The sequence below is a fragment of the Mus musculus genome, chromosome 4 (assembly GCF_000001635.26).
Source record: "Mus musculus strain C57BL/6J chromosome 4, GRCm38.p6 C57BL/6J".
Taxonomy (NCBI): domain Eukaryota; kingdom Metazoa; phylum Chordata; class Mammalia; order Rodentia; family Muridae; genus Mus; species Mus musculus.
The window spans coordinates 148,477,180-148,489,713 of NC_000070.6; the positions used below are offsets into that span (position 1 = coordinate 148,477,180).

Here is a 12,534-nt window from a genome sequence, read left to right on the forward strand (position 1 = left end):
AACTATACCATGTTGAGGTCTCATGTCTGTGTGTTATGACTGCATGTTTGTCTGGGTTATGTATGCATGTTCATGTGTGCTATGTGTACTTGTTAATGAGTGTGCATGTGTGCGTGTTAACATGTTTTGGAGCACATGTGTGTGGGGTGCATGTTGTTCGTGTGTGCACACTCCCATGGAGGCTAGAGGTTGGTATCAGGTATCTTCCTCTTTCTCTCTCCACTTTATATTTTGAGGCAGGGATCTCTAACTTGAGTACAGAGCTCTCTGATGCAGCAAGTGTAGCTCTCCATCTTGTATAGTGAACACCACGCCTGCTTGTACGTTCATGGATACTCGTGTCCTATAATCCAGTCCTTGTACAAAAATTCTTGCCCTTTGAGCCACTTCCTCAGTCTTCTATTCTTATTAAGTCTTTGTTAACCCCTTCTAATAGGGACAGAGTACATCAAGTTTGCTTTTATGTGTGTGTTACTGTATTACAACTGAGTGTCTCTTGTGTTCATCTGAAAGGGTAGCAACAGAGCAATGGAAAGATGCCCTCCAACCCACCTTGGTACAGTAGTGACTATTGAGGTTAGAGAAACAGTGGGTGACTCCAGGCAGCCGCACCTCCTAAGACCCCACCCCAGCATGGGTCACAGCCCAGGTCCCTTCACAACAGGGCCATAGTAAGCAAATTCTCCCCTTTCTAAAGTTCTCTGAACTTCTTGAGTCTTGAGAGCATTTTGTGAGTTTCAGGAGTCTCCCTTTAGGTCGGAAAGTTTCAATCCAGAGGAAACAGTATTAAGTATAAATTTTATTTACAAATTTATTTTATAAACTTTGTATTTCAATTATTTTACAATTTTCTTTTTACTTTTCTTTTTTGTTTGGTTTGGCTCTTTGGGTTTTGTTTGTTTGTTTGCTTTGGTTTGGTTTTTTTGAGACAGGGTTTCTCTGTGGAGTCCTGGCTGTCTTGGAACTCACTCTGTAGATCAGGCTAGCCTGGAACTCAACAGAGATGTGCCTCCTGAGTGCTGGGATTAGTGGCGTGTGCCATCAACCTGTCTTGTGTTTTATATTCCTATTTTGATTTCTGTAAGCATCTTAAATAGATTTACGCTTTTAGGGTGATGATAGCTATTTTCTCTAAGGCCTGGGTTCGCCTAGTTCACTGCTTTTTGTTTCTCTGGTCCCTTGCTCTCTCTGGGTGTTCTGTGGCCATCTTCATCTACTCAGTCCCCAGAGCAGCCTGGAACATCTGCTCTGAAGAGCGGAAAGGAGCAGGTGTGCTTTTGCTTCAGTGCAAGTGACCCAGGACAACTTGAAGTCAGTGTCTGGCTTGTTCCCAGGCCACCCGGGTAGTTAGCCCATTTGAGAGTCAGCCTTAGGTGGTCAGCTCTTCTAGGAGAGTTAGTTACATTAAAACTCATGATTTCTTTGTCTCCTTTTGCCAGTAGGAGGGGGTTTTGTTTTGTTGAAATTCACTGTTTCTCTTAAGATGTATCCCATTAAAATTATGGGTTTACGAAAAACAGTTGGATTCTGATGATCTGCTTTCTCGTGCATTAATTTCCAGTTTTTCACAGTGGGAGGAGAATTCAGAGATTTAGTCTGCCATGCTTTTCAGAAACAGCATCCCACATACAACCCGTTGTCTCAGCCATTTCTCAGGTCGTTCTGTTCCAGTGAGCTCTTGTCTGTGCTTCACAGATATGCAGTACAAGCAGGTTATTAGCACGTCACTAATAAATCAGTAACGTCGGTCCTTTCTCTTTATTCTGCTTGGGTAGAATCTGAGAAGGGAAGGTGGTGGTCCTGGGTCTTCCACTCCTTAGGCATCAGCTATCAAGCTTCTCTCCTGTGGCCAGGAAACAGGAGGCTCGTTCCTTGTTTCTGTCTAGTGGTTTTTCCTGACCCGTCTGCCTTTTATTTTCAGGTACCCCAGAACTGTGCTTTGTCTCGGGCTTTTAGGTTTGCTGTCTTCTTTCAGGGTCCTGTAACAGATTTAGCTAGCAAGCATTCATTACATGTAGAGTTCCTGTCCCTGGAGCTTTTCCATAAAGGTGTCAGCAATGATTCTGTGAAGGACATGCTACAATAGGTATAGGATGGTTCTGCTGAGTCACTCTGCACCATGTGGTGACCAGGTCCTAACATTTTGGCAGACATGGTGTCCCTGTGAGGGAACAGGCTGTCTGTGAATCTGATTCTGTCTGTCTGTTCCTCACTTCTGCAGGCAATGTACCCCAAGATCCGATTGCTTTATAGCAATGTACCCCAAGATCCGATTGCTTTAAATCTTGTTTGTTGTGATAGGGTCTTGCTAAATAGTAACCTTGAGCTCACTGTAGCCCAAGCTGGCCTGCAACTGCTGATCTGCTGCCTCAGCCTCCCGAGTACTGTGAGCACAGGGATGCTGTACTCAATTCAAATCAGCACTGTTAACTAAGCCCCAAGGAACCCACCCGAGTTTCCCAGTGAAGAGAAGAGTAAAATGAATGGTTCTGTCCAGGCTCGTTACTGGAAAGTCCTGGGCTAGGGAACAGGAAGTTAGTACTGTCATCTGTCATATTCAAACATGATGTTACTAACTCTTCTGACAACGAATCTTTAACTTGAAGATCAGGGCTTCTTTACTCGAGCCCTTCATAGTCCCTGCTTTACTTAGATGGTGGCAACTTTTCTGACAGTTTTAAGAGACACCACCTGCTGGGATTGGTGGCTCACACCTGTGATCCCATTGTGTCAGTCTAAGACATGAGGCTAGCCTGGGCTACTGAGTATTCTGTTCCTTTCTAAGTGTGCTGCTTGTTTTGTCTCATAATTTCTTTGCCATATCTCAGGACCTGAGAGCTGTATATAGTAACGGCATGCCCAACCTCTAACACTTGGGAAATCAAAACATAACAATAGAAGGTTAGAATTCCCTTAGTTATGGCAGGGTCAGGCCCAGTCTGGGCTACATGATATGTCTACAAAAGAAAAGCAGTCATTAATTTATTACTTATAAATTGACTATATTCTATCTACAATGAGGCATTTAATTTTAATTAATTTATTTATTGAAACAAAATTTTACTATATAGCTCTGGCTGGACTATATAACCCACTATGAAGATCAGTCTGGCCTTGAACTCCAAAACCCACCTGCCTCTGTCTTGAGTGCTGGGATCAAAGGTGTGCGCCACCACGCCCATATTTTGGAAAGTAAGTAGTAGCAAATTAGGGCCAAGGTGCATTTGTAGTTGGTAATAATTTCATGCCAGGTTTGTCTGCTTTGAGGGAGGTCTCTATGTAGTACTGGCTGTCCTGGAGTTTGTTATGTCAACCAGGCTGACCTGGAACTCAGAGTTACAAATGCCTCTGCCTCCCAAGTGCTGGGACTAAAGGGGTGAGCTACCATGCCTGGCTGTGTGACCATTTTGGTTAAGTATTTAATGACCAGAATCCCATGCTCCTGACACTCATAGTGAGTGGAGCAACACTCCGTCCCCTGCTCTGGGGCTTTCCATGTGCGGCCTACAGTAGCACTTGGGGATAGTCCTAGTCCCCTTCGCCACTATAGGTTAAGTTGGAGCATGCATTCTGTTGATGGGCTGCTGTGGAAACCAACCCCATAGCTGTCTTTTCCTGTCTCTGGGTAAGCTTGTGAGTTCTGCATCCTTCATGTGCCAACTTGTTGATCTCTTGTCTGTTTCAGTTTCTGTTCCAGCAGCTGGGGATGCTGGTGTCCTTTGTGAAGAGCCACATCCGTCCCTACATGGATGAAATAGTCACTCTCATGAGAGTAAGCAGAAGTTACAGCTCTTACCCTGCTCATTTGCATTTGGGTCGAGGGATGCACAGAAATGAGTTTGAATCCCATGGCTATTCCCTTTCCGGGTCACCGTAGAGCTGTTACTGACTGTAGAAAATGGGCTCTACAGTGACTGTCAGCCACTAGGTTCTGAGGAGCAGGGTAGATAGACATTGACTCTGCTCCCAGCTCCCAAGTACAACAATATGTGTGAAGTCTGCAAAGAAATCCTGAAATCATTGTTCTGCCAAAGACATTCTTGAGTTATTTGCCTAACACGCAGCAAAGCAGTTTATGTCAGTATTGCAACAGTGCTTTCTGACCCCCACAAAAGCCCTTCTCACTACCCATGAACCCACAGCACAAGAGGGAATGGATAGGGGATTGTTTTTTCCCAGAGTCACCTGTCAGACTCTGAAGACCAAGGTGACACTTTGCCCTGCAACCTCCAAAGACTTAAATGTCATTTGACTTCAGTGGCACCCAAGGCAGGGATCAGTGCCTGGCATTTTATAACATGCATTAAGTAAGTGCTCAAAGACACCCAGATAATAGAAACACCATTTTACTGTTCTATGCAATCTAAATGATTGTGAAGAGGGTTGCTTTGTAGTTAGCTTGTTGGTAGCAGCAGGGCCAGTTTCAAAATGTCTGACTCCCCCAGAGGAATTTCCCGGCACCGGGGTTCAGAACTGAACAGCCCTTACATGTATAAATCATGAAAAGCTGCTATGTTCCCATTCTCTACCACAGAGGACTCAGTACAAAGAAGGCTTGAACCAAATGCTTGACTGCCCAATGGATGGCCTTGGGGCAGGGAAGGCAGGAAGGAAACTGTGCTCAGGGTAGGAAGCTGAAGCCCTCTGACTCACCCCCACCTCCCTAAAAGAAGTCTGACCAATGCTCAGGGATTTGAGGAGCCTTGCCTGCAAAATGCAACTTCAGTTCTGTCCCAAAGGAGGGGATGCAGCAGGTGCTCTTCCTGTGGCTGTTGATCCTGGACATTTTAATGAGCTCCCTGGAGCCCAGGAGGAGAGCAGTCTGTAAGCAGAGATGTAGCCTACATCCCCAGGCAGGCTGCTGGCTTCTGAGTAAAGAAACCTCTGTGAAGAGCCCATGGTGATAGAATTGGAAAACTTTCTCTGAAGAAGACAGAGTGTAGTCCAAGTGAATGAACATCAGATAAACCAAGGCCTAAAAACCAGCACAGTTATTAATTTTTTACAAGATTTATTTATTTATCTATTTATTTAATGTATGTGAGTACACAGATGGTTGTGAGCCTTCATGTGGTTGTTGGGAATTGTACTATGACTTCTGCTCACTCCGGTCGGCCCTGCTCACTCAGTTCCAGTTCTCTCCTGCCTAAAGATTTATTTATTATTATAAATAGGTACACTGTAGCTGTCTTCAGATGCACCAGGAGAGGGCGTCAGATCTCATTATGGGTGGTTGTGAGCCACCATATGGTTGCAGGGATTTGAGCTCAGGACCTTCAGAAGAGCAGTCAGTGCTCTTACCCACTGAGCCATCTCACTAGTTCACCTGCAGTTATTATTGAGAGTAAACACAGGTTTTCTAGAGAGTAGTGTTTTCTAGCTGACAGAAAGTTTAAGCAGCACTTTTCAGTCTGTTTTCCCTTGGTTTTACTGAGGCCTGTGCAGTTAGGGCCTCAAGAGCGTTGCTATGGATGTGCTGCCAGCAGCAGCAGAGGGTCCCTGAGTAGTCAGTCTCCTGCTCCAGAGGCCGTAAAGAAAGCTAGAGGCCCCTGACTTTGAAGTGACTTGAAATGACTGCTTTCATGGAGTGTGAGAGGCTTGTGCCTGTTTGCCTTGCAGCTATTTCTACAGAATATGCAGCCATTGGCCAGTATTTATATCAGTAATTTTTGTGGATTGTCAGTACATGGAGGAGAGAGTACCTACTTTGTTGCAGTGTCCAGGCCTGATGGACAGATTTTTAGGGAACAGGTATCAGGTATTGCCCAGCCAATTAAGAAATCCTGATTGGGCATGAAATCTTAGTAACCTGGAGTGGTCTTCTTGTAGAGATCACACAGTACCCCAGTAACGTATGGACCAACACCTTGTCGGAACTCTTGGAGTGACCCAGGTGTAAAAATCTGTCTGTTCTGTAAACAGCTTGATGACTAGAGTATTTCAGGTACTCTAATTGGTTCTAGGGGTCAGAGGTTAGTTTAAGTAGTCTCTTGCTCTTAAATAGCCCAAGTCTAACAGGAAAGCCTTGCAGGGCAAATTAGCCCCAAGCTGGGAAGAAGAACTACAGAGGGATCCAAAGTGGGTGAGTGCAGAGCAGGACACGTGAGGGCGTGACAGTGGAGGGCATGCCAGCCAGCAGTGGGCTTCTAGGCGAGGGACTGCACCTCACAGCTTGGAGGAGTCAGGGCACCACATCTGGAAGTGCAGCATCATTTGTCCCGTGCCTATGGCTGTGGCTGTGGCTGTGCAATGAGAGAAGATGGGAGGGGCTTGTCTGGACTCATTACATCTTCTGCCTTTTTAGCCATCTTATTTCTAGGTTCACTGTCCAGCAGACAAACATCTGCCTCTGCCCTTCTCTCTACCCCTCTGCAGGAGTTTTGGGTCATGAACACGTCAATCCAGAGCACAATCATTCTTCTCATTGAGCAGATTGTGGTGGCTCTCGGAGGGGAATTTAAGCTTTATCTGCCCCAGTTGATCCCACACATGCTGCGGGTCTTCATGCATGACAACAGCCAAGGCCGAATCGTCTCCATCAAGGTGAGCAGCTGGGATGGCCCAGAGAGGTTCCTGGTTGCCTCAGAGTCCGTGGATGATAACTGAGCTGTGAGACCCTGTTCTGGGTGGCATGCTGATGTGTGGGCCCAGGAACATGGTCACCTAGCACTTGGCGGTTTCTTTCCAGAATACTCACAGTCTCCTCTTGATTATCTTTCTGTTTTGTCTCCTTTCAAGGTTCAAGGTCAAGGTTCATCTCAGGCCAGCTTTATTATCTAGCACCTGTTATACGCTGGCTGAAAGAAAGCAATGTAGCATGTACTCAACATAAAATCAGGGGAAAGAGGCACCATAAAGAGTGTAGTCCAGCCAGGCCGTGGTGCACACCTCTAATCCCTGCTCTCAGGATGCAGAGGCAGAGCTTGAGGACAGCTGGTCTACAGAGCCAGTTCCAGGACAGCCAAGGGACAACTCTGTTTAAAAATTTTTTGTGTAGGCCAGAGCTGTTTGACAAGGCTCTTCAGCATCCCTACAGAACTTTGAGTGTTCCATATGCGGCCCAGCTGTGTCCCGGGCACTTGATACCTTTCTGTATCTGTGCACCACCAGGCTCTTGCTCATTTTTGCAGCTGTTAGCCGCGATCCAGCTGTTTGGCGCCAACCTGGATGACTATCTGCACTTGTTGTTGCCTCCGATTGTGAAATTGTTTGATGCCCCTGAAGTCCCGCTGCCATCAAGAAAGTAAGCACCCTATTTTGCCATCTTTGTGGGGTTTTTCCGTCTCTCATTATTTTAGTTCACAAATGTTCCAGATTATGGAGATCTTACTGCTGCCCTCCTAGTGTGTAGATCTTGGATTCATGTCACTCACAGGACCTCACAGCCATTCCTTCCCATTCCTCTCTGCCGTTGTTAAGGTAGCCCTTGGCTTGCTCTTGTTGCAGGGCAGCGCTGGAGACGGTGGACCGCCTGACAGAGTCCCTAGACTTCACTGACTACGCCTCCCGCATCATTCACCCAATAGTTCGTACGCTAGACCAGAGCCCAGAGCTGCGCTCCACAGCCATGGACACTCTGTCTTCGCTTGTCTTTCAACTGGGGAAGAAGGTAAGAGGAGACCCCTGCGTGGACCCGTGATTTTATACCTTAGCTGGGAACTTATGAATATTTCCAGTCATTAGTACATAGTGTGAGTCTCAGCCACTATTGGAGACTGTGAAATTATTCCAGTTTTTGTTGTTCTTCCTTTGTTCATCAGTTTTAACTGGAGCACCCATGTGGGTGAAGTGTAGTTCTAGAGGTAACACTGTGGAAAATAGCTGGGGTGGAACTCAGTTGGTAGTGTGCTTACCTAGGTAATGCAGGAATCCCTGGGCTTTGTCCCCAGGACTGCATACAACTGGATATGGTGGCACTTGGTGAGTTACAAGCAGGAGGAGCAGGAATTTGAGAACACCTTCAACTACAACCTGAGCCATAGGAAACCCTGTCTGGGGAAATAAACAGTTTTAATTTCTTTTTCAAGAGGAAAAGAGAAAAGCAGATCTTGTTCTTATAGAACATACATTCTAGGGCGTAAAGTGAGTGATCTCTCCACACACTCTGAGAATGCTGAGTGAAAATGGAGAGAAATGCCATTCACTTAGGTAGATAGGAAAGACTTTCCTGATGAGCTGTTAAACAGAGGTCTGACTCCAGTAACCCCAGCTCCAGAGAGTGACCTGAAGACTCACTTAGCACCATGTGTACAGGGCGAGGTAGGCAGGAAGAGTTTATGGTATAGCTCAAGAGCAGGATAACCCCAAAAGTAATGTAGGAGTACTTACTGGTAGCTAAGGTCTGAGAGATTAAACAGGGCTAGGTAGGGGAGAGACTAAATTTGAAGCAAAGAGTCCCCAAATGTGACCTTGAGATAAGCACCATCAGCATCCTTGTTCTGGAAGCGTTTTGGGAATGCAGGATCTTGGGCTCAAGCTGCAGATTCAGGAACGTAGGCTGTGTCCTAAGCCTCTGGGTACCAGTGTCCAACAAGTGAAGTCACTGTGGGCAGCATCGTGAGGACTTTGTCTTTTATGCTGAGCAAGACTAGAAGGCTTGGGAGACTTTGATCACAGGACAAATAGAATTGATATTTTAACATGATGATTGTCAGTGATATATTCAGAATGGACTGCAGAGAAAGAAACCTGGGCATTGAGGAAAGCCAGTGGAGGGTGATGGGGAATTGGCCTGGAATTACATCTGGAGTGGGAAAGGAGTTGTAGGGACTTTTACAGGGAAGTGGCTGCCCTCCAGTGCACAGCAGTGTGTTCTGCCATCTGCTCTCCAGAATAAGAGTCCTTGCTGTCTTACTCCCTCCTCTTGTAGTACCAGATCTTCATTCCAATGGTGAATAAAGTCCTCGTGCGACACCGGATCAACCACCAGCGCTATGATGTGCTTATCTGCAGAATCGTCAAGGTGAGCAGGCACCCTTCTGCCCTGAGGTCTTCAGCATCTTTCCTTCTTGGCATTTTGTCATAGCAAAGGGCAGGCCATGTCCAGCTTTTCAGCCCTGGCTAGGACTGGCAGACAGGCTGCTGGAGAAGTAGTGTTTTTCAGCACTATAGGCTGTATGGCTTCTCTGTATGGTTTCTGTTGAAGCCATCCACATAACACAAAACTAATGAGTCTGGCCTCAGTCCAGTTAGATTTTATTTGTGGACACTGAAATTTGAGTTTCTCACAATTTTCATAAATTGTAAAGGATTAAATTTTATTTTGACTACTTGAGATTGAAATGAATTGTTTTTAGCTCCTAGGCTGTATGGAAACAGGCAGCAAGCTGTGTGCCATTGGTGCCCTAAATAGCTGATCGTTTATTTGTGCTCACAGTTTGCCTTTGTCTGGCTTTTTTATGACTTACCCATTAAAGGTTTGTCCGTGACCCCAGCAGGGAGTTCAGGCACATGGTTATTTTGTGTATAGGTGCCATGCATACTGCTTGTTGAAATCCTGGCTCTTGCAGGTAGGGATCTCCTGAGGTTCGTGCATGTTTTATAAGCTGGGATCATATGTGGAGGTGCGGGTGTTTTCAGTACATCTCTGCTTGCAGGGGTACACACTTGCTGATGAGGAAGAAGACCCTTTGATTTACCAGCATCGAATGCTAAGGAGCAGCCAGGGAGATGCCCTGGCCAGTGGACCAGTTGAGACAGGACCCATGAAGAAACTGCATGTCAGCACCATCAACCTCCAAAAGGCAGGTCCATTGTTTCCAGGGGGATTGGGAAGCAGGGCTCTGTTTTTTTTCTCTCATTCAAAACCTTCATCTCTCAGCACCTTGAATGTACACCAGCTAGCTATCAGCCTAAGAACCTCAGCGTCATGAACTTAGGCCATTACATTGATTTGCTTGTTACCTTTGCTTTTTTGTTTACTTCATTTTCTTTTGTTGCTGTTGCTCTGTGACAGGGTCACACTTTGCAGCTCTGGCTGGTCCTGAACTCACTACGTAGTCTAGGCTGACCTTAAACGTGTAAACCTCCTGCCCCATGCTCCCTGCAGCAAGTGCTCTTAACTGCTGAGCCAGCTCTTCAGCCCCAGTCAGCTGTGAGTTGTTTTTTTTTTTTCATGTAGAAAATAAAGTATCTTTTGTGTTTGCTCAGACCTTCATTAGTAGGACCTTTGTGGAAAAAAAAGAAAAAAGAAAAAGCGCTCTCATGAGAACAAAGTTGGTGTCTCAGTTTCTTTTCCTGCTGCTGTGGTAAAAGACTCCCACAGAAGCAACCTGAAGAGATCGGGTGTATTTTTGCTTACAGTTCCAAAGGGACATAGTCCATAATGGCAGGTACGATATGGCAGTGGGAGCAGGAGACCGGCTGGTCACATTGCATCCATGCTCAGGAAGCAGAGACAGAGCAGGAAGTGGGACTGGGCTATAAATCTGCAGGATCCTCACCCACTGAGTCACTTCCTCAGCACCACCACCCTGGGAGCCAGGTGAATCAGTCGGAGGCATTTCATATGCAAACCACAGAAGCTGGTAAGGCCCTGATTAGCATAAAACCTACGTGGGCTGTTTAAAGCAGTGAGTTTTACTCTTCTCCTTTTCATTGGGCTTCCTAATTTCTAGGGATCTTATTAAAATATTTATTCTGCTGTGAAATGTCTGAGGTCATGGGAGATAACTGTAAAGAGCTCCCAGGTCTGGCCGTGGACCACACTTTGAATATCTAGCTCTTAGAACTTTGCTAGTAAGTACTGAATGGTCTCTGCTGACCAGAGCCTGGAATGTAGCCAGCTTTTTGCCTGTCTTGACACATTTTGTTCATCACTTTGAGGTAGGCCGCCTGGATACAGTTATAAGAAGCCTGAGGCTCAGTGTTGTAGCTGAGTGGCCAGGTTGGGATTCCACCAGCATTCAGGCTTCAGGAACAACAACATGCCCACACTGCTAAAGTTCACTTATAAATAAGAAGACAGACACAGGGCATTAAGTTCCAAAGATCAGGGAGCCAAAAGTTACATAACTGAGATTTAAATTCAAGCCCTTGAGTTCCTGGGTGTGGCTTTGGCCTCTACACTAGACTCTTCCAGAGCCTGATGCCTCCACTTACCTACCCAGGCTGTTCCAGGAATACTTTGTGGGGCCAGGGATGGAACCTAGGGTCTCATACATGATGTTCTCAGCCACTAAGCCATACCTGAGCTCCACAGAGCTCACTTGCTGCCTGGAGAGGTCAGGGCTTTGAGGAAGCTTCTGGTCCGTCCGCTGGTGTAGCCTGGCAGTTTCTCTCTCTAGGAGTTAGCTCTTCTGCTCTTCTGCACACAGGTTGTGCTGTGCAGCTGCTCTTCGCTTCTCCGTGGGTTCTTCTTTTTCACATTCTTTATTCCTCCTGGTTTCACCCCCTACCACTAGATAGGAGAGAAAGGAGGATGGGGGTTGGGGGGAGACACAGACAGACAGACAGACAGACAGAGATCTTTGATCTAATTTCTTTCCCTTGTTTCTTCTTTGAGCTCAACTACTAACAAACTGCAACCAAGCCCACCTAGTGGGACTCTAGCATTTATACACCCTCTGAAAAACTCCCAAATGTCACACAATCACAAAAACTATCTGCAGCTGACAAAGCCATTCCTCTTCTAGAGCACAAGTCAAATCATAGTCAGCTGCTACAAAGCAACCCCATATCCCACACCTGGGGTTAAACAAAAACATATTCTTTTTTTTTTTTTTTTTTTTATTACATATTTCCTCAATTACATTTCCAATGCTATCCCAAAAGCCTCCCACACCCCCACCTCCCCTACCCACCCATTCCCATTTTTTGGCCCTGGCGTTCCCCTGTACTGGGGCATATAAAGTTTGCCTGTCCAGTGGGCCTCTCTTTCCAGTGATGGCCACAAAAATATATTCTTACAGTATTTCTGTCTTGTTTTTAAAGAAACCAAAATTCCAGAATTCTTACTATAGCGCCGAATGCCCAGCTCACTTCTGTACTGCAGTGGCCCTTAGACTTCATTGAAGGCACACGCTCTGAATGTGACAGACCTGGTCACATTGGTTCTGGAGAGTCCAGCACCAGCAGGTGGCCTTTCCCACACTGTGCTATGTTCTTGGGGCCACCACTTTTGCTTTATGTATTTTAATGAAACATCACTGCTTTGCTTATGTTCTGGGAGAGCTTTATCATAGTAGGTATGAATTTACTAATCAGAGCAGAATGGTGGTGACATAGGTTGCCATGGTTGCGCCTCACAACTGGCCCTTAAATTTGATGGTTTCTCATTGTCACCTATGGTATCACAGGCCTGGGGAGCTGCCAGAAGGGTCTCCAAGGACGACTGGCTGGAGTGGCTGAGGCGCTTGAGTCTGGAGCTTCTGAAGGACTCCTCATCGCCCTCCCTGCGCTCATGCTGGGCCCTGGCGCAGGCCTACAACCCCATGGCCAGGTACGGTACGGCACGCAGAGCTCCGACCTGGCTCTCTTCCCTTTGCTCAAGGCTCCTCCCCAACCCCACAGTGGACATTTATTGTTTATAGTGAG

General features: G+C 46.3%; 1 protein-coding gene across 2 annotated transcripts in view; it reads left to right on the forward strand.

The window, feature by feature from the left end:
- The window catches only part of Mtor (mechanistic target of rapamycin kinase), a 109,104-nt gene that overhangs the window by 28,598 nt on the left and 67,972 nt on the right, over positions 1-12,534 (forward strand). For both annotated transcript variants that reach the window (NM_020009.2, XM_006539077.3), the window contains 7 exons: positions 3,686-3,772; positions 6,376-6,543; positions 7,131-7,243; positions 7,447-7,609; positions 8,870-8,962; positions 9,597-9,743; positions 12,297-12,439. In NM_020009.2, coding sequence (NP_064393.2) covers positions 3,686-3,772; positions 6,376-6,543; positions 7,131-7,243; positions 7,447-7,609; positions 8,870-8,962; positions 9,597-9,743; positions 12,297-12,439 — 914 coding nt within the window. The remainder of the gene's footprint in view (positions 1-3,685; positions 3,773-6,375; positions 6,544-7,130; positions 7,244-7,446; positions 7,610-8,869; positions 8,963-9,596; positions 9,744-12,296; positions 12,440-12,534) is intronic.